Source organism: Pristiophorus japonicus, chromosome 11 (genome assembly GCF_044704955.1).
Source record: "Pristiophorus japonicus isolate sPriJap1 chromosome 11, sPriJap1.hap1, whole genome shotgun sequence".
In the NCBI taxonomy this organism is placed as follows: Eukaryota; Metazoa; Chordata; class Chondrichthyes; family Pristiophoridae; genus Pristiophorus; species Pristiophorus japonicus.
The window spans coordinates 81,921,694-81,944,064 of record NC_091987.1 but is presented as its reverse complement, the minus strand read 5'-3'; the positions used below and the strand labels follow the sequence as shown (position 1 = coordinate 81,944,064).

Sequence of the window (22,371 nt, the reverse complement as noted above, 5' to 3'; positions counted from 1 at the left end):
ATTGATTCCAACATTTACCCCACTACTGATGTCAGGCTAACCGGTCTATAATTCCCCGTTTTCTCTTTCCCTCCCTTTTTAAAAAGTGGTGTTACATTAGCTACCCTCCAGTCAATAGGAACTGATCCAGAGTCGATAGACTATTGGAAAATGATCACCAATGCATCCACTATTTCTAGGGCCACTTCCTTAAGTACTCTGGGATGCAGACTATCAGGCACCGGGGATTTATCAGCCTTCAATCCCATCAATTTCCCTAACACAATTTCCCGCCTAATAAGGATATCCTTCAGTTCCTCCTTCTCACTAGACCCACTGTCCCCTAGTACATTCAAAAGGTTATTTGTGTCTTCCCTTGTGAAGACAGAACCGAAGTATTTATTCAATTGGTCTGCCATTTGTTTGTTCCCATTATAAATTCACCTGAATCGACTGCAAGGGACCTACATTTGTCTTCATTAATCTTTTTCTCTTCACATATTTATAGAAGCTTTTGCAGTCAGTTTTTATGCTCCCTGCAAGCTTCCTCTCGTACTCTATTTTCCCCCTCTTAATTAAATCCTTAGTCCTCCTCTGTTGAATTCTAAATTTCTCCCAGTCCTCAGGTTTGTTGCTTTTTCTAGCCAATTTATATGCCTCTTCCTTGGTTTTTATCACTATCCTTAATTTCCCTTTCCATTGTAATAGAACTTGTATTTTTTCAAGTTTTTACACTTCTTTATAAAGATTTTTTCCCACTAATATCACTATCCTTTTCTTGCTTGGATATAGTTCCATAGCTGCCGGGAACGCTACTGCACTTCACCAAATTGGCCAGGATTCATGTATGAACCTAGAGTGTGAGCAGTGGGAAGTTATTTCACTGGAGGCATTTCACCCGAGACAATCCTGTCCTCACTCAATGTCCTTACATTCACTGTTCCTTCCAACATGGATTGACGGAAAGCCATCAGGATTTGAGATCTGGCTGATTTTTCACTTTTTAGATAAGGGGTGACAAAGCCAATTGGAGCATCCTTTCTGAAGTCTGGCTGAAATCACCTAGCTCAGCACGGACTGGGGATTAAAACTGAAGTCTTCCTGGTCTGTATGATTCACCTACTGACTAGATAAACTTCCTGATAAAAAGATAATTAATCTTCAGATGTTTATGAAGCTTAGATTATTTTAATATCTACAATTGTATTTGAAGAGGCGCAAAAAGTCAAAAGGAAAATTCTAATCCAAATGTATTTTGCCATCTGGGCTGGTCCAAAAGGGGTGAAAGGCTGGAAATAAGTACTGCAAAAAATGTTGTAAGGTTGCAAAAGCTGAATACTTAATAACTTGCACATTAAAGTTATTTAAAGAGGTTTCTAAGAAAAACTATAATTGCCATTTCAATCATTGCTCAAGTTAAAAAAATATAAACCTTTTTTATTCTGAAAGTTACTTGCTTTCTATATAATTATTGTTAATTGCTTTACATTGCTAAGTCCTTGTTCAAAGTAGAAATTGAAATACAGGTTTCATTATATAGAAGAGCTGAGGCTGGTTGGAAGTCTAGCAGCAATGATGCTCAACAGATAATAGTCCCTGTGACAACCAGATGACTAGTGCCCAAGCCTGAACAATAATGTGTGCAGTTTTGTTCACCACTGGAAAAGCAGCCCCCTCCCCCTTATAAAATCAGCTCAATTTAGCAACCCTGCCCCAAAATCTTTAACCTGAACTGTACTCCTTTCTGCTTGTTCCATGGAAAAACATCAAAAGTCCATAAATTAATCTGTAATCCTCCCTCTCAGCTATATACAGAGCTGAGCAGCTATGAGACAAAGGGAGAGTAAAATGCAAGGGTAAAGATGAAAGGAAGAATTAAAAAACACATACTAAATGAATCTTATACTAGCCATCTACTGCACATCTAAAATCATTCAAGATTTATTGCTTTACTTGAAACTATTTTATAGTTTCCTGCTTAGCAACCAAAGTTTTACTCTTGATGTTGTTAAGCTCTCTATACCAATCCCTGAAGAATATCACTTCAAACCTTAAAACAGATTAGGTCCAAGTATAACCACGTCCTCAACTGCTAAATCTTCAAAATTGAAAGTTCTATATACAGTATGAACGATTTCTCTTTGTACTCTTGCATTGATTTCATATCCAATTACTTCCATCTGTAGGTCAACTCCAGGTGGCATTTCCTGTGTCTGTATTAGCTTCCCATCAAAAACTTGTATATTAAAAGCTAAATGGAAGCTAAATGGATGACTTTCACAATGAAGCCTTCATTCCTCATCATTCATTCAGTCAAGGATCAGATTAAAGTTAAAATACCTGACAATCTTTTAAATGAAAAGTTCCCAAAATAAGCCCAACTAGAAGTTTTATTTAAGTCTTTTAAATGTTTATATTATAATGTATTTTTAATTATCTATAGTTGGGAATATACACTGGGTAATCAACATGAAATCTATTTAAAACTAGACCTATCTTTTGCACTACACTTTACTACACCACAGTCGTTTAAAGACTTGGATGCAGATTTTCCACCCTCTGGTTAATGCTTTAAATTGCATTTTTTTGATTGAGGCTTGAAGACATTTTTTTAGGCCAAAGTACCATAGATACAGGGCAATACAACTTGGAAAAGGCCAAGTCCGATTTAGATTAGATTCATTCATTGAATTCTATTTAACCTTTACATAGTAGGAAATTATTCCATTTTAAAAAATCCTCCCAGGTTCTAGATTTTAAAAGAAAGCCGTACAGGTTCTAGATTTAATACTGTCATCCAGAACTGTCAATGATGTATTCGCTATAAAGAAAATAATTTCAGCTCTTCGACCTGATATTACAAATTGTGAAGCTAATTATAAGTAATCAATATCAACAATGAAGCATGCTGTTATATTACTGGTGCTGATGGCACTCACTCTCAACGCAATGGTTTCATGCAGCCGGCTGCAACCCAAAAATAAACTTACTGGAATTGAACAAAACTGTTGGGTAAGAAAACCTGATAAAAACCTCCCAGTAGCTCAGGTCTTAAAGCAAAAGAAAAGCACAAGTTTGCATGTCTGCTAAAAGCCAAGTTGCAGGCACCTTTACAAAAGCTGGATAATTCTCTGTTCCAAAGCAGAGAGGATTTAGTTGATGAATTTCACATTGCTACAGTGGTAACTTATTCTGCCAAAAGTATTTCCTTTCAAAGTTGCAAATCACAAATTTCTTCTATCCAATTTGAAGTGTGAGCAACCATTACATAATTGTCCACTGTGAAAGGGATTATGATAATGAAGGTTGTGAATTATTCAAAAATGAACAAAGCAAAATAGAAAAGAAAGACCATGTAAATTTCATGGTACGCCAAGAATTTATACTATAAACTAATTATGATTAAGGTTACATTTTTTCTCCCAGAGTTGTTTACGGGATGTGATTCCCAGTTTGATTAATGCTAAAAGGAACTAATAGCCTTCTGGTGTGAGGAGAAAGTCCATCAGTGACTATTGAACTATTGAGATAACAAAGTTTGTATTCCAAGTACAGAATTTTCATAACTACATGATCCAACCAGAGTTTCCACCATGATAAATAATGGGCAAAACCTAGAGCATGTCAAAGGAGGAAACCGCTGGTCAAGTTCAGTAAAAGAAAAAAAGGATCCTGCTTGGTTGTGATGCTTGCCGTGATCAAATAATCTGCTGATAGCTGCCATCAAGGCTCATGCATGAACAATGATCACTTGGATGGGGCAAACAGTGGTCCTTGGAATCATACCCCAGCAAAGCTTCATTGCTGTCAGAACAAGAATGAAGGAGAGAAAACTGAAGAAAATAAAAAGATGCAAAAGTGCTAAAATAATAGATATAAATGGATTTATGGCCCTACTGGTAATTTCAACAGGTTAAAATGATAATCTACTAGTTATTAAACTAGAATCTAGACAGTGTATAGAGCATCCGCCAAGCTTTTGATGTAATCCAACGGGTTTTAAAAAAAACTACTAGTTTTTGTACTACAGAAAAGTAGAAATTATAATAATTACTTCATAATGTATTGAAACTAGCCTAAAAAAAGAAATTTACCTTGATACTCGAGGCTTCACAGTTTGCGAATGAGGAGCCTGTGCAGCTATGGACACAGGATATGATGATGGAATCTTGTATTCATCTTCACTATCCTCATTAAACCCTCTTAGTTTTTCTGAATTTGGCTGCGAATTTGTGAATGGGTGTGGGTATCTACAAAAGAAAATCTTTCATAAATAAAATGATTCACTGCAGAGAAGTTACCCATCACACAGCTTTACATCACACATATTTTTCTGATTTCAAGCAGCTGACACCACAATTGACAACAGCCTTGTGGAGGGAAAAAAACATTTTGCAGTGACATAATACCACTCCATAAACTTCCCACTCAACACTAAAAACGTACACACAATTCTTCCCATTGAAACTTAACCAACATGCTAAATTTGGTTACTGCAAATTAAAGCTCCACAAGAGTTAAATCTACAGGAAAAGAATGACGTGATAATCTATTCTTGGTGACCAAGATAATACAGTTTGAGGATATTTTAAAACATCTTCTATCTTTGGACAGCAACTAATGAAGAGGAATATGGCCGCTTACTGGCTGAATGGCCATCAGTGTCACACAACATGCTTCAGCGTCAATATGTTTGATTACAAAGCTGCTGAATTCTTGATCTCGATTGCGCTACTATAGAGAGCTGCTGATAAGATATTGCACATCTTCCCACAAAAGGAAGGAAAAGAAAACAGGGAGTCTCCATTGGGCTGCTCTTGTGCATTCCCTGTAGCTGACTTAAAAGCTGCATCAATACAGTGGGTAATGAAAGACCTATCCCATTCCATCTCTTCAACTTCAAGGAATTTGTTGTGAAAATTAGTTAGGACACACAGATGAGGTCCTGGTAAATGATATCTTTTCAGGAAAATATAAATGCATGGCTGAACTTGGTCATTCTCTTAAGCAACCTGAGGAAGGACATTCTTGCTATTGAGGGAGTGCAGCGAAGGTTCACCAGACTGATTCCCGGGATGGCGGGACTGACCTATCAAGAAAGACTGGATCAACTGGGCTTGTATTCACTGGAGTTCAGAAGAATGAGAGGGGACCTCATAGAAACGTTTAAAATTCTGACAGGTTTAGACAGGTTAGATGCAGGAAGAATGTTCCCAATGTTGGGGAAGTCCAGAACCAGGGGACACAGTCTAAGGATAAGGGGTAAGCCATTTAGGACCGAGATGAGGAGGAATTTCTTCACCCAGAGAGTGGTGAACCTGTGGAATTCTCTGCCACAGAAAGTTGTTGAGGCCAATTCACTAAATATATTCAAAAAGGAGTTAGATGGAGTCCTTACTACTAGGGGAATCAAGGGGTATGGTGAGAAAGCAGGAATGGGGTACTGAAGTTGCATGTTCAGCCATGAACTCATTGAATGGCGGTGCAGGCTAGAAGGGCCGAATGGCCTACTCCTGCACCTATTTTCTATGTTTCTATGTTTCTATACAGTTAATATCAGACAAAAATAAGTCTCACTCTCGCCAGATCATGCACCATCTTTCAGATAAGGGCATGTGCACATGACTAACTATGACTGTTACAGGACTTATGGGCATGTGTGAATAGCTCACTTTTGCCCGTAGGATTGCACATTGCTGTTCAAGCAGCAGAGGTTGGAAAGCTAATTGTGTAGGGTAACAAGTTTAATATGGATATGCTATTCATTTTTGTGGCTTTTGTACAATTATATTAATTTATGGATAGCTATTAGGAATGAGAGAACCTGCACTGAACTGAACCAAACCAACAAAAAATCAGAGCCATGAACATGATTAAAATATTAGTTGTGACATTTCTAAAATCAGCAATAAGTGAGAAAGATTTCAACCATTTAAACATATAGAACTGTGTTTATTTTAGGAATGATACCACCAAAATAGGTCAAAATTTTTAACTAAAATAAACGAGTGGTGTCTGGGTCTGCTAAAATGTAATACAGGGGTACCCATATAGGGTTCAATTCTTTAGTTACAAATGTTTGTCAGGATGCAAAAAGATCTTAATTCAGTATAACACCACAGTATGGATCCCCATAGCACACATGCATTCTATTGTTTGTCTCCATGGGCACCCATACCACAAGTTCACATCAAAGTAGATTCAGGTGGGCTTTCATGTATCCCCTCAAAGTGCAGAAACTGCAGATTGGAATCCTGCACACACTTTTCCATATGTATTTGTTCAGCTTCAACTGGCATCATCTTAAATACTTCAGGAGCAAATGGCACTGTTCTTGTGATTACAATCATTGCTTCTCAAAACAAGTTGAAATTGGATAACAAATGCTTAGTCTTCTGTTTATTTTTTTACAATGTGATCTGAGAACTGGAATTTTGGATTAAGGAGACTTTGTGGCAAAAAAAACTACTTTATTCAATTTGTTATTTGTACAAGTATATTTCATAGCAGGATGTGAATTCCGCCTTGCTCTTAAACAACAAGGGTAAAGGGCACTGTCCAAACAAAGATCTCAGATGTGAACCGGCTTGCAAGTAGGTCCTGGGAGGGGGAGAGGTGAACCTCTGGGAAGAGGAGCTGGGGCAGCTAACAACAGCCCACAGAATGGTTGCGTGAAGCCGACAGTTGGGAGCAGCTGGAGGTGGAGCTAGGAGAGGCCTATAAAGGCCCAGCGGCAGTCTGGGGTCGGTGGCAGTCGGGAGCAGCCGGAGGTGGAGCTATCTGCAACAGGGACAGAAGAAAGAAAGGAGTAAAAAGTAATCGAAGGATGACATCATATCCAAGAGGGTAAGTGATTGGCTGGTTGAGTGGTGAGTAGTTTTCTTTATCTTTCTTCTTCTCAGCAGTAAGAAACCTTTGGCATTGTTGCCAAATTAAGTAATCTAAGGGTTAAGACATGGCAGGAGAGCCCAGACTCATGTCATGCTCCTCCTGTGCTATGTGGAAAGACAGGGACGCTTCCAGTGTCCCTGACGACTACATGTGTGGGAAGTGTATCCAGCTGCAGCTCCTGACAAGACCGCATTGCGGCACTGGAGCTGCGCATGGATTCACTCTGGAGCATCCGCGATTCTGAGGATGTGTGAATAGCACATTTAATGAATTGGTCACACCGGCAGATAGGGAATGGGTGACCATCAGGAAGAGCAGTGGAAGGAAGGTGGTGCAGGGGGTCCCCTGTGGTCATCCCCCTCCAAAACAGATATACCACTTTGGATACTGTTGGGGGAGATGACTCATCAGGGGAAGGCAGTGGCAGCCAAGTCCATGGCACTAGGGGTGGCTCTGCTGCATAGGACGGCAGGAAAAAGAGTGGGAGAGCTATAGTGATAGGGGATTCTATTGTAAGGGGAATAGATGGGCGTTTCTGTGGCCGCAAACGAGACTCCAGGATGGTATGTTGCCTCCCTGGTGCAAGGGGCAAGGATGTCTCAGAGCGGCTGCAGCGCATTCTGGAAGGGGAGGGTGAACAGCCAGCTGTCGTGGTACATATAGGTATTAACAATATAGGTAAAAAATGGGATGAGGTCCTAAAAGCTGAGTTTAGGAAGCTAGGAGTTAAATTAAAAAGGTAGTAATCTCAGGATTGCAATCAGTGCCAAGTGCTAGTCAGAGTAGGAATGGCAGGATAGCTAAGATGAATATGTGGCTTGAGGAGTGGGGCAGGAGGGAGGGATTCAAATTCCTGGGACATTGGAACCGGTTCTGGGGGAGGTAGGACCAGTACAAACCGGACGGTCTGCACCTGGGCAGGACCAGATCCAATGTCCTCGGGGGAGTGTTTGCTAGTACTGTTGGGGAGGGGTTAAACTAATATGGCAGGGGAATGGGAACCTATGCAGGGAGATAGAGGGAAGCAAAATGGGGGCAGTAGCAAAAGATAGAAAGAAGAAAAGTAAAAGTGGAGGGCAGAGAAACGCAAGGCAAAAATCAAAAAGGGCCACATTACAGCAAAATTCTAAAGGGACAAAGTGTGTTAAAAAGACAAGCCTGAAGGCTCTGTGCCTCAATGCAAGAAGTATTCGTAATAAGTTGGACGAATTAACTGTGCAGGCAGCTATTAGCGAATATGATATAATTGGGATTACAGAGACATGGCTCCAGGGTGACCAAGGCTGGAAACTCAACATCCAGGGGTATTCAACATTCAGGAAGAAAAAGGAGGTAGGGTAGCGTTGCTGGTTAAAGAGGAAATTAACGCAATATTAAGGAAGGACATTAGGTTGGATGATGTGGAATCTGTATGGGTAGAGCTGCAGAATACCAAAGGGCAGAAAACGCTAGTGGGAGTTGTGTACAGACCACCAAACAGTAGTAGTGAGGTTGGGGACAGCATCAAACAAGAAATTAGGGATGCGTGTAATAAAGGTTCAGCAGTCATCATGGGCGACTTTACATATAGATTGGGCGAACCGGTGGAGGAGGATTTCCTGGAGTGTATTAGGGATGGTTTTTGAGACCAATATGTCGAGGAACCAACGAGAGGGCGGCCAACCTAGACTGGACTAATTAGCAATCTTGTTGTGCGAAGCCCCTTGGGGAAGAGAGACCCATGGTAAAGTTCTTTATTAAGATAGAGAGTGACACAGTTAATTCAGAGACTAGGGTCCTGAACTTAAGGAAAGGTAACTTCAATGGTATGAAACATGAATTGGCTAGAATACACTGGCGAATGATACTTAAAGGTTGACGGTAGATAAGCAATGGCAGACATTTAAAGATCACATGGATGAACCCTGTGTGGCGTAAAAATAAAAAAGGAAGGTGGCAAGCCGTGGCTAGCAAGGGAAATTAGGGATAGTGTTAAATCCAAGAAAGAGGCATATAAATTGGCCAGAAAAAGCAGCAAACTTGAGGACTGGGAGAAATTTAGAATACAGCAGAGGAGGACAAAGGGTTTAATTAGGAGGGGGAAAAGAGAGCATGAGAGGAAGCTTGCTGGGAACATAAAAACTGACTGCAAAAGCTTCTATAGTTATGTGAAGAGAAAAAGATTAGTGAAGACAAATGTAGGTCCCTTGCAGTCAGAATCAGGTGACTTTATAAATGGGGAACAAAGAAATGGCAGACCAATTGAACAAATACTTTGGTTCTGTCTTCATGAAGGAAGACACATATAACCTTCCAAAAATACTAGGGGACCGAGGGTCTAGTGAGAAGGAGGAACTGAAGGAAATCCTTTAGTCAGGAAATTGTATTAGGGAAATTGATGGGATTGAAGGCCGATAAATCCCCAGGGCCTGATAGTCTGCATCCCAGAGTACTTAAGGAAGTGGCCCTAGAAATAGTGGATGTATTGGTGATCATTTTCCAACAGTCTATCGACTCAATCAGTTCCTATGGACTGGAGGGTAGCTAATGTAACACCACTTTTTTAAAAAAGGAGGGAGAGAAAACAGGGAATTATAGCCTGACATCAGTAGTGGGAAAAACGTTGGAATCAATGACTAAAGATGAAATAGCAGCGCATTTGGAAAGCAGTGACAGGATCGGTCCAAGTCAGTATGGATTTATGAAAGGGAAATCATGCTTGACAAATCTTCTAGAATTTTTTTGAGGATGTAACTCGTAGAATGGACAAGGCAGAACCAGTAGATGTGGTGTATTTGGACTTTCAAAAGGCTTTTGACAAGGTCCCACACAAGAAATTAGTGTTCAAAATTAAAGCACATGGTATTGGAGGTAATGTGTGACATGAATAGAGAACTCGTTGGCAGACAGAAAGCAGAGAGTAGGGATAAATGGGTCCTTCTCAGAATGGCAGGCAGTGACTAGTGGGGTGCCGCAGGGCTCAATGCTGGGACCCAAGCTATTTACAATATACATCAATGATTTAGATGACAGAATTGAGTGTAATATCTCCAAGTTTGCAGATGACACTAAGCTGGGTGGCGGTGTGAGCTGTGAGGAGGATGCTTAGAGGCTGCAGGGTGACTTGGACAGGTTAGGTGAATGGGCAAATGCATGGCAGATGCAGTATAATGTGGATAAATGTGAGGTTATCCACTTTGGTTGCAAAAACATAAAGGCAGATTATCATCTGCATGGCAGATTAGGAAAAGGGGAGGTGCAATGAGGCTTGGGTGTCATGGTACATCAGTCTTGAAAGTTGGCATGCAGGTACAGCAGGCAGTGAAGGCAGCAAATGGCATGTTGGCCTTCATAGCTAGGGGATTTGAGTATAGGAACATGGAAGTCTTGATGCAGTTGTATAGGGCCTTGGTGAGGCCTCACCTGGAATATTGTGTTCAGTTTTGTTCTCCTAATCTGAGGAAGGGCATTCTTGCTGTTGAGGGAGTGCAGCAAAGGTTTACCCAACTGATTCCCGGGATGGCAGGACTGACATATGAGGAGAGATTGGATCGACTGGGCCTGTATTCACTGGAGTTTAGAAGAATGAGAGGGGATCGCATAGAAACATATAACATTCTGACGGGATTGAACAGGTTAGATGCAGGAAGAATGTTCCCGATGTTGGGGAAGTCCAGAACCAGGGGACACAGTCTAAGGATAAGGGGTAAGCCATTTAGGACCGAGATAAGGAGAAACTTCTTCACCCAGAGGGAGTTGTTAACCTCTGGAATTCTCTACTGCAGAGAGTTGTTGATGCCAGTTCGTTATAGATATATTCAAGAGGGAGTTAGATATGGCCCTGACGGCTAAAGGGATCAAGGTGTATGGAGAGAAAGCAGGAAAGGGGTACTGAGGTGAATGATCAGCCATGATCTTATTGAATGGTGGTGCAGGCTCAAAAAGGGCCAAATGGCCTACTCCTGCACCTATTTTCTATGTTTATATCTTTCCAAGTATTGCTGTGCAAATAAATTGTACAATGACTTTATGAAATTTTAACCTGGATGCACAACCTTGAAAACTTTTTTTCTTAAAACTATCCTTGTTTTTTTGCTTAACAAAAAGTGTCCTGCCCCATGCTGTATATTACTCCTCAAATTAGGAAGCAGCAGGTTGAAGGCAGCAGGCAGCTAAAATGCATGGAATGGCCTGTATGACTTGTCCAATTTTCTCTATAACTCTTAAGAACTCACTTAAAAGCATGCTTGGCACTGGGAAATGGTTAGGTGGTACAGTAGGCACAAACCTACATCCAACCGGTCCATAGCTTAATATCCTGTAACTTCCAACAGTTTTTAGTTCAAATAGAAAATGGCATTTTTACTAAAAAAAATTTTGAGGACACCTACTTTGGGAATCAACACAGGACGCAGTGAACAAATGCAGCAATGAAAAACAAAAACTGATAACTGGTTAAGCCTTAGGGAACACATTCATACAAAGAAGCAAATAGGTGGATGGATGGGCAGGCAGGCATACAACATGAGCAGATGGCTGATATCTACAGGTTTACTGCTCTGTACTTAAACAAGGAGCTAACTTAAAAAAACAATTGGAATTTGGACGTCCAATTTTTTGCCCTTTAAATGCAAAAATTATAAGCAGTTTAACAGTCAGTATTTTAAGAATTTCCCCCAACAGTTGTTTTCAAACACTTTTTAAATAGACACTTGCTGCTGATTTCCCACAGGAGGAAGAAGAGGGGGGATATTATGGAGGCGGCAAATTAACATGTATGCAGATGAAACAAGATCTTTGATTAGCTTTCACAAATATGTAAGTCAGGGAATCAACCAATAGAACTAGGCAGTAACATACATCCAACTAAAATGAAAGCATTCAAAATGTAATAATTTCAAAAAAAGGATATCTACTAGATTTTGTCCTAAAAGGTATCCTATAGCGAGATATTTTATTTTGATGCTACATTTGCCCTATTCCAAAACATAGCAATAGTAGGGCAGGTGGTGACTCCACAACCCTGGCAAGTCAAATTCACATGCTGCTGTGAAACATACTCAAAAAAACAGCAACTTCAATATATTAACTCAGCCTTTAGTTAAAAATGAACTCAAATGACTGAACACAGGCACCAAAACACCTACAAGCAGTGTAATGGAACTGTTCATTGGTCTATAATGTCAGGGATTGGTAGAACATGACAGGGGTTCTCTACAGTGAATTTCTGACCTCAAACATATCCTTTAGGGAGTGAGAAAGCCCCCCCGAGAATAAGCCATCCAAAGCTGTTTTCACAATTCATTGAGCTTATATCAGCATTAAGAGAGCCCTGGAGCAAATCATCTATCTGCCTGCCCTCTTTGAGGTGGATCTGCCCAACAGGATTTGCGGAGGGGAAAACATTTTAAGAAAAATTGCCTTGATTAGTAAAGAGAGCTAAAGCACTATATTCTATGTGCTTTTTCATAGAATCAGATCAAAATCATTCCACTAGATTTACAGTGGACATTTGCTGCAACTGTTTAATTATGAAAACAGCTACAAAATCATCTGATCTCTTCTGCACTTCACCTTCCTTTCTACAGAGGGAGCACTTGCTCCTGTTTACTGAAAAACAAATCCTTCCGTCTTTGATAATGGATTCAATTCCAAATGAGTTGGTCGAGTGCAACTATGACATGATGGCAACTACTTAACAATTTGGGAAATTGCCCAGGTATGTCCTATTTACAAAAAAACAGGATAAATCGTACCCAGCAATTAACACCCTATTAGCCTCCTCTCAATCATGAGAAAAATGATGGATGGAGTAATCAATCATGCCTTTGAGATGGTACAGTAAGTTAATAAACTCAAGTGCACTCATTAAATAATGATGCAATGTTTTTCTGGCAATTCTAACTCATTAGTTCAGCCTTAATATATGCTTTCCCATTACATTGGTTACTGAAATGCAGTGCACTCTCTTTATTTTCCAAAGGTGACTTCCCATTACCTAACAGTCTGTGCATTACCCAAAAGTGTGTAAGACACACGATTGAGCTTGTCTGACAAGATAATTGGTCGACATTTTGCGGTCGCAGGCTTCCTGCAGAAAATCGAAGAACTTACCAGGTGGTTCAGCGACTTGTGGTCTTGGGCCTCTACACGTAGGCCTTCATAGAGGACCACATATCCCAGGAATGCAGGCGCTTCGCAAGCGCTCCTGGGATCACGTAAGCCGGCCCAATGAAAGTAGGGGGATTCCCATTCATACTTGGTGAGTTCTGTTTCTACGGAGCTGCCATAAGTATGAATGCAAATACCCCCAAAACACATTAAATAAAAAATACACATTACATATTTAAAATTAATTAAAATGCAATTTAATTAAATATTTTATACAAAAATATACTTCGTTTTTTTTAAATATGTTTTAACTAAAATAAACTTATCTTAATGGACAGGGTTTTAATATATAAATGAGTGTTAACATTTAATTTTTCTATTGTTTCTAAAACTCTTACACTGGTAAAAGCAAGCCTTATGCCTGCTTTTACCAGCATAAAAATTTCAAGGGCATTCACTGGGCAGACATTGGGCAAATAACCCAACTCTCCGCCCGCGGGGGCCCTTTTCTTTCGGATCCGTGCGATCGGTCAAGAGAATTCTTGACAGATCGCAAACTCCGGGTTTCGGCACATGTGCAATGCATGCCTAAATCCGGAATTTGTGGGGCCCCTACATTGAAAATGCGCACCTTGAACGCATCCGTAGGAGCCATGAATTCAGCCCCATTATTTATTCTGTAGGGATGCCGAGCTATTTTTCACCAACAGGATATGGCTTCAACAGATTAATCAGAATTTACAAATTTCCCTTAATTTTGGCTACGTAGACTCGAAAAGCAAGTTTTTTTCCAGGAAAAATAAAAGTGTTACATTTGTGGAGCCGAATGTTGAACCTAAGTTTATTTTTATCTGTTATTGTGAAATGGCATTTTCAAAATAGATTTGTGAATGTAGTCCAATTTAAAATCTATTCATTTGTAAAAGGAAAAATCTACAATTTAATTATTAAATGAAGGACATTTTTTCCTTCCTTCCCCCATTTAAGGGAGTAATTCATGCTAAATCATGCTTCCACATACAATAACCATTCTTTTGTGTGTAAACCTGCACAGTGAATACTGGTAGACTGCTCAAAAGTAGTGACCATCACCAAGCCTAATTCTGCTTGCACTGAAATGGCTTTCCAGCAGAGGTCACTGAGTCACAGAACCAGTGCTGCCGCCGCAAGATCCTGAAAATCCACCGGGAGGATAGACGCACCAACATCAGTGTTCTCGATCAGGCCAACATCCCCAGCATTGAAGCACTGACCACACTCAACCAGCTCCGTTGGACGGGCCACATCGTCCGCATGCCCGACACGAGACTCCCTAAGCAAGTGCTCTACTCGGAACTCCTACACGGCAAGTAAGCCCCAGGTGGGCAGAGGAAACGCTCAAGGATATCCTCAAAGCCTCCTTGATAAAGTGTAACATCCCCACCGGCACCTGGGAATCCCTGGCCAGAGACCGCCCAAAGTGGAGGAAGAGCATCCGGGAGGGCGCCGAGCACCGAGTCTCGTTGTCGAGAGCATGCAGAAGCCAAGCGCAGACAGAAGGAGCGTGCAGCAAACCAGGCTCCCCACCCACCCTTTCCTTCAACCACTGTCTGCCCCACCTGTTATAGAGACTGTGAGGTCAAGTTTCAGCCTGAGTTGCTCCTATTTTTTTTTGAGCAACTAGTTTAGAATGGAGTATCTTAGAAATTGCAATTCTCGGCCTTTAGTTAGAACAGTTTCAATTTAGAACAGATTTTTTTTTCAAAAAAGGGGGTGTGTCCGGCCATTTACACCCGTTTTGCAAGTTCAGGCAGCGAAAACTTACTCCAAACTAACTTAGAATGGAGTAAGTGTAGATTTTTGTACGCTCAGAAAAACCTTGCCTACACTTGGAAATCAGGCGTATGGAACGAAAGATGGAGGTTGGCTGGGGGGGGTGGAGGCGGAAAGAGAGGGTTTTTTTTTGCAAACATTAAACACTTCACTTTTACAAATAATGAGCCAGCATCAATAATAAATAAATCAATAAATAAACCACTAAATCAACCCAAATAAATTAAAACATTTATTTTTTTTAAATTAACAATCACTAAGTAAAACATATATTTTTACTCACCTACTGCAGCACCAGGGTGAAGAGGGGGAAGGGCGAGGGAGAAGAGAAAATGTGGGGGGTGGGGGAGTGGAGGAGAGAAGTGGGGGTGGGGGAGAGAAGAGAAGATCGGGGGGGGGGAAGAGAAGAGAAGATGGGGGGGGGGGGGGAGATGAGTGGAAGAGAAGAGAAGATGGGGAGGAGAAGAGAAGATGGGGGGGGGGGGAAAGAGAAGAGAATGTGGGGGGGGGAGGAGAGGAGAAGAGAAGTGGGGAAGTAGGGAGGGAGAAGAGCGGAAGATGGGGGGGGGGGGGGTGGGGGAGAAGAGAGAGAAGACGACGAAGAAGAAGCCAAGCTCTGCCAAGGACTTCAGGCGGGGCCCACACGCAGCCAATACCGGGCTGCCGACACCGGGCTGCCGACACCGACTCTTCGAGCGGGGCCCTGCCGTCGAGGTAAGATGCGCAGGCCACTTGGCCGGGGATAGCGGCGACGTCCCTTCGCCCTGGGATAGGGTCGTCGCCCCGGAGACAGGACGGCAGCAGCTACTGCGCACGCGCGCAGCTGTTGGGCACTGTTTTCGGCGCAGTGCTGTAGCTCCGCCCCCAGCAGCTCCTGCTGCACAGCGCCGAGGTGGAAACGGGCCAACAGCTATCTGAGAATCGCGAGGTAAATATTCGGTGCAATTTTTGTTCTATAAATTAGGCGGGCCTCTCCGATGTGCGCCGTTCTAGCGGGCGGCCAAAACTTAACTCCTGTAATTCCCGCATTGAACTGTACTGCCACCTGAAAACTCACTTTTAGAAGTCTTCCTTGATTTCGAGGAATCAAGGAAGACTTTGATGATGATTATGATGACTGAGTAATAATCAGGAATCCTGTCTGATTTTGACCATCCTGGACACAGATACCAACTATATAGTGTGCTCATTGCTGATTAACTCAGCATACATAAGAAGATAAACGGCCACCTATTTAAGTTAGTAAAACTCAGTACCACATCACAACTATTGGGATTAAATGAACATTAATAACCCATGGGGGGAATTTTACTCTAAAAAGGTGTGTGGGTTGGGAATGTGGGAGTAATTAAAAAGTGTTAAAAATGTGAATCCCGACCTGAACTCACCTCCTTGTGGTTTTAACAGGGAGTAGGCAGCCAACCCGCTGCCAGGAAGTGGGCTGTCTATTTAAATATAATAATGAGGCTTGAAGCCTCAATTTGTGTTTAACTTACACACATCATAAAACCCGGCAGCTACAGCAAGGCAAGGACTGGTACACCACTTCCTGGATCCAGGGTCCCTGCCTAATCCACCCCCGTGACTGGAGACACCCCACAAGGTCTCCAATCGCCTTCCCGGATTTCTCCCCACCAATGATAGTCAGGCCGGGACCATTCCTCTCTCCTCTCACCAAGAATGTGGCCCCGTTGCTTCCTTCCCTCATCCTCCTGATGCTCAGGAGTCCAGTGCTGCCCCTCTCTTTCCCTCCCAACCCCCCGATCCTCAGGAGTTCGGCCACGATCGTTCCTCCCATCCTGCGATCCTCAGGAGTCCAGCCACCATCAACTGTTTCACTTTCTGCCTGATTCCTCAGAAGTCCAGCTGCCATCAACTGTTCCACTCTGATTCCTCAGGAGTCCAGCCCCCACCCGATCCCTCCTCTGTGCGGCCTACTTACCCGCAGCCAACCAGCCTCTCCATCTGGCTGGCTGTGGGTGGGAAACAGAAGCTTCCCATGCAAATTAGGCCCTGCCATTATAGTCGGCAGGGCCTGGGGGAAATCCTGCAGGAAATCTGTTCTCTCGAGTTTCCCGAACGTCTCAGAGCTCCCCCACCCCACCCGTCTTCCCAGTAAAATTCAACCCCATATTCTGTCTTTTCATCTATAATAATTGCCATCATTTATGATTACTAAGCTATGAAAAAGCCAACACAATTCAGTGGTAGTATACCTGATGGTGTGACATTGTTATTTTTTAATCAAAATGAACAGTAACTCACTTTGTGCTGTTGGGAAATGCTGCAATTGTTGGTGGCGGCGGAGATTGTCGTGGTGGAGGAACATCATATTCGTCAGTCCGCAGAAGTCCATTGGTGATTGCCTATAAAAAGAGTCAACTAATTATTCTTGTTTATTTCTGAAAACCTACATCATCTGCCATGAACATACCTTTTGCCTTACCCAGCAATTCATATTTATTTTATAATTATACAACCATGCAGCAGTAAACAGTGCTCTTATAAGACTAACTTATTTATATTTATTGGTTGTGTGCCTTAATGAGCGACCTTGAATGAAAACTCTAAATACAAAGGCTGACCAAGATTATTGTTTCCTACACAATTCTCTCATGTCATCCAAGTAACCGAGCAACTTATGATTCTTATAGTTTGAGTTTTTTCTTTCCTGTTGTACTTAACTCTGGTTAAGAAAGTTGACTGCAGTACAAAGATACGAATACTGTCCAAGTATATATAGATGGAACCAAAAATCAAAACTGCACATACCAAAGCTTCTACACAAGAGTGCTGAATACACATTACTCTAATAAAACCAAGGCATGGGGAAAACAGGATTAATTTTACAAACAGAAAGTCAATGGTTTCAGAGGAAAGGATCATCATTCTACACCAGTGTCATCTGCCAGTACATCACAGCTTGACTGAAGTCAGAAACTTTTCCAGGTTTAAATAAATACAGCGATTAAATCACCATTGTTAATCCATCACTGAGGCGGAATACGCTGGCCATCACCAGCTGCACTGAGTAAGCTGCAAAAATAAAACACACACTCCAATTCTCCAAAGTATTTCGTATCTCTGATTGAAAGTCTTGCATATAACATATCAAATCACATCACACTTTAAATGTGTCTGCAGCAAGAAAATATAACAAATCGGGTGTGAGGAAACTGCACAACCTCAACCAATAAAGGTACCAATCTGATAGCAACAACCACAAAACAAACAAATCTTATTGCTTATACATGTTTTTCCAATTGACATCTTGATATCTGAGCTACAATAAGTACATCATTTAAAACCAGAAAGGTCTCGGTGCCTGCCTCTCTCTTTCATTGGCCAAGGGCTCGAGCTCCACTGCATTCTGCAATTTTCACTGTATATCTGGGCTTTCCCTGAATAAATCTGCTTAACTAAGTAGCAGACTCACAGATGCACGAATGTTCAAATGGACAACTCCCAGAATGCAGCTCAAGTATTTTCTACTTAAGGCTTATTAATAGTGATGTGCATGCTTAGTGACAAGCCACTCTACCAGTCAATCTTAGAAAATTCTGCTGCTTTAAAGACACAACCCGAGTGATGATTATTTTCCTTCCCAAATATAACTTTCTGATTGGACAGTAGATCCAGGTAAAAAAATATTCTCTCAGAACAGCTGCCATCACAATTCACCACATCCTCACTGTTACTAAATAGATAAACCTCTAGCTAAGTAGACTAACATGCAGAGTTTAGCCTCTCAATACAGGTCCTGATTTGGGGTGTGGGAGGGTTCTTTTGGAGTATTCTAGATGGCAACTGTAATGAAGATTGTGTGGAACAGGATGCGTAACAGCAGTGAATAAACTTTTTTTTTAAACTCTTCTGATGAGTTATATTCTTTGTTGCAACATTAGCGTTTACATGCAGGGAAACCATAAGCCCTAATTCTCAAGGGCTCGTGGCACCACTGTTAACATTCCTTACCCCAGCATACCATTTTCCGTTCTCTTACTGGGTTCTGTTCCCAGCTAGCTTTTAAATGAAATAAAACAATCTTCATTGTATCACAAAGATAAAATGTATTTTACTTCTCCCTTATCACTCCACTTCCATAGTGTAAAATGTTGTTATTGACCTTTTTATCACTGTTGTTTTCCTCAATCCTCCCATTTCCTCTGTAATCTTGAACTCACTGCAAACTGCAGCAAATATCCAAGCCTTGCTTTGAACAGACTGGTTACGGACACTAAAATGGTCAAGGAGAATGTGGTCATCATCAGAATCCATTATTCTCCGATCACTAAAATACACCAGGTGCAATTTAGCAAACTTGGACAGCATGGATGGGAATTTCATTTAAAAAAAGATCGGGTTGGAACCACAGGCCACGTATACTGCAGTAAAGCGCCATAATGATTTCCATCCTGTGCCCCCTGTCTCCACCTTCCCCTTTCTCCGCCCCCCCACCCCCCTTCCACTGACCATCTTAGGAAGGCAATCCCAACACGGTCATAAATGGCCTCCGTACCTGCTGAAATATTCAAATCCTGAGCTTGGAAAATGGACCAGGGTCAGGTACCCATGTTGTAAGTGAGCCTAAGTCCCATCCCACCATACTTACAGCAGCAACAGCAAAGAAAATTCAAAATTAGGTCATTAAGCATTGTGGGATTTGAGGGATAGTAGCATTATATTTTCCCATCAACTTAAGCTCATCAGTTATGCAGTCTACACACATGGCAAAAACAAAAAGATTGCACATGTAGAACTGAGTTGAGTAACTGGTGTTGAATTGCACAGTAGGTGGGGAAATTCCCCAGCTTCCAGCAGCAAATCTAATAACAATAATTTGCATATGTCAGAGTTGTACACGAGTGGGTTTCACCACAGGTTATAAGCACAAAATTCATGTAAGTAGGAAATGCGGGGCTCAAGGATCAGTAAAATCTACAGACAACACAAACCAATTACCACACAAGTAGAGATGATTTAAAATAACAACTTTGACATTGTCGTCAAGCGGTTTCCACTTTGCAGCGATTCTGAAGTTGTAACATAAATCCAGAGTTGGATCCCAACTTGACACTGGAGTGGAGCAGTGTGAAATTTCTTGGAGACAATTTCACATGGCTTGAGTTTGACATTGCTTGGCAGTGATTCCTTGAAATTGCTTCATTGGGTGGCTACCTACAAAGACAGACCTTCCATTTAGGTTGTCCCTTATCAAATTCGCAGGACATCCCAAAAGGCTTTATAATCAATAGATTATTTTTGAAGTTTAGTAACTTATGTAGGCAAACGCAGCAGTCAATTTGCACACAGCAAGGTTCTACAACAGCAGAAGTGATGATCAATTGATATGTATTTTGGTGGTATTGGTTAAGAGAGGAATATTGGTCAGGACACTAGGACAATTCTTTGCTCCTCTTTTGGATCTATTGCATCCAGCTGCTTGGGTAGATGGGGATTTGGTTTTATGCCTGATCTGAAAGGCAGCACCTCCAATAATGTAGCACTTCCTCAGTACTGCACTGAACTGTCAGCCTAGATTATGTGCTGAAGTCCTGGAGTTGAACCCACAACTTTCTGACTTACAGCTATGAGTGATAGCAACTGAACCAAGTTGATGCTTGCTTCCATTGGCTATTATTCACATGAGCCTAGACAGTGAGGGCTGGTAGGCCACTTAACTAGGAAGCATTGCAACGGAGGTCAATTCTATCTCAATCTGACATGCGTGTGTGTCGACTTCCAGAAGCAGTCACCGGATGGCGATTAGGGACAGGAACCCTAGCTAAATTGTTGCTTCCTATTCTAGTGGCGCTGATGCTAATTGCAGCACTGCCTTGCCTGTGATATCTAATAAGTTGAAATAAAATCAAACGTCCGAGAATTTATAGACAGATATCACCCTAAACACATTAGTTTCCTGTTTCGGCTGTCAAAACCCACACCTGCTTTGGGCATCAGAAATATAACAATTGGAACCAAAAAGAGACATGGAATAGGAGAGGAAGTGTGTTAAAGAGCCCAAATGTGGCTGCTTGCCATGATAATTTTCTTTTACATCCAATTAAGTCCTAAAATAAGAACAGAATGAAAAAAAACAAGACGAATCAGGTGTACATCCCTGTCCACAGCAATCAAAGGCAAAACTGGAAATCTGGGCCTAGAATTGTGTTACAGGCATAAACCAGGCATTTGCATGTGGCATGCATTGCAAATATTCTGGCTCAGAAGTGCTCCGCCTGGCATATTGGTAAAAGCTCCAGTATAGGCACCATGGGACAGTACCTAAAATAGGCATTAGGTCTTTTCCATGTGCAAATAGGGGGCCCAATGACTTTTTTATTCATTCATGGGATGTGGGCATTGCTGGCAAGGCCAGCATTTATTGCCCATTCCCTAATTGCCCTTGAGAAGGTGGTGGTGAGCCGCCTTCTTGAACCACTGCAGTCCATGCGGTGAAGCTACTCCCAGTGCTGGGAGTACCAGGATTTTAACCCAATGACTATGTAGGAATGGCGATATACTTCCAAGTCAGGATTGTGTGTGACTTCGAGGAGAACTTGGAGGTGGTGGTGTTCTCATGTGCCTACTGTTCTTGACTTTCTAGATGATCGATGTCGCGGGTTTGGGAGAGGCTGCTGAAGAAGCCTTGGTGAGTTGCTGCAGTAAATCTTGTAGATCGTACACACTGCAACCACGGTTCACTGGTAGTGGCGGGAGTGAATGCTTAAGGTAGTGGAAGGAGTGCTGATCAAGCGGGCTGCTTTGTCCTGGATGGGGTTGAGCTTCTTGACTGTTGTTGGTGCGGCATTAATCCAAGCAAGGACAATATTTCACCACACTCCTGACTTGTGCCTTGTTGAAGGTGGAATGAATTCAGGGAGTAAGGTGGCAAGACACTCACCACAGAATACCCAGTCTCTAACTTGCTCATATAGCCACACTATTTATGTTACTGGTCCAGTTAAGCTTCTGGTCAATGGTGACCCCCAGGATGTTGATGGTGGGCTATCAGATGATGGTAATGCTATTGAATGTCAAGGGGCGGCAGTTCGACTTTCTCTTGTAGGAGATGGTCATTACCTGGCACTTGTGTGGCTTCCTTTCTGAATTTGGACTATGCTGAATGCAACCAATGCCGTGCTTGTTGTGTTCAGAATAATCATATCTACATGTTGTCTAACGACTGGTGGAAGCTGGCACCAAAAAGGTATGTTTTTAAAAAAAAACTTCTGAATGTGGAGCTGGAGGAGCAGAACCTACCTGAAGAGGCAGCCTGCCCAACTGGATCCTCTTGGAAATTATGAGCTGCCACTGGACGCCTGATTGGCGCCCACAGTTTGCTGGCAATATGCAGATAAATCAAATTTCCAACCTTTGAAATTTTGAATCAAATTATAAAATCTATCCTGGGATAAAACTGTAGTTACTTGCACTTTGATACACAGCTGTTATATGAAAGCTTATTGATTTCCCAATTCCTCATTCCGATAGTGTATTCCTTCCTACCAAATGACAAATTTTAATAAGAAGCTTATGGTAAGTGGATTACTTTTACCAACTTTTAAAACTATAAGTGCTTCGTCTCCATCAAAATGC

The 22,371-nt window shown here is 41.7% G+C and overlaps 1 protein-coding gene across 2 annotated transcripts in view; it reads right to left on the bottom strand.

Annotated features, from left to right (window-relative positions):
• cblb (Cbl proto-oncogene B, E3 ubiquitin protein ligase) overlaps positions 1 to 22,371 on the bottom strand; it is a 190,193-nt gene that overhangs the window by 23,602 nt on the left and 144,220 nt on the right. For both annotated transcript variants that reach the window (XM_070893625.1, XM_070893626.1), the window contains exons 11-12: positions 17,038 to 17,138; positions 4,074 to 4,229 (exon numbers count right to left, since the gene is read on the bottom strand). In XM_070893625.1, the coding sequence (XP_070749726.1) occupies positions 4,074 to 4,229; positions 17,038 to 17,138 (257 nt within the window). The remainder of the gene's footprint in view (positions 1 to 4,073; positions 4,230 to 17,037; positions 17,139 to 22,371) is intronic.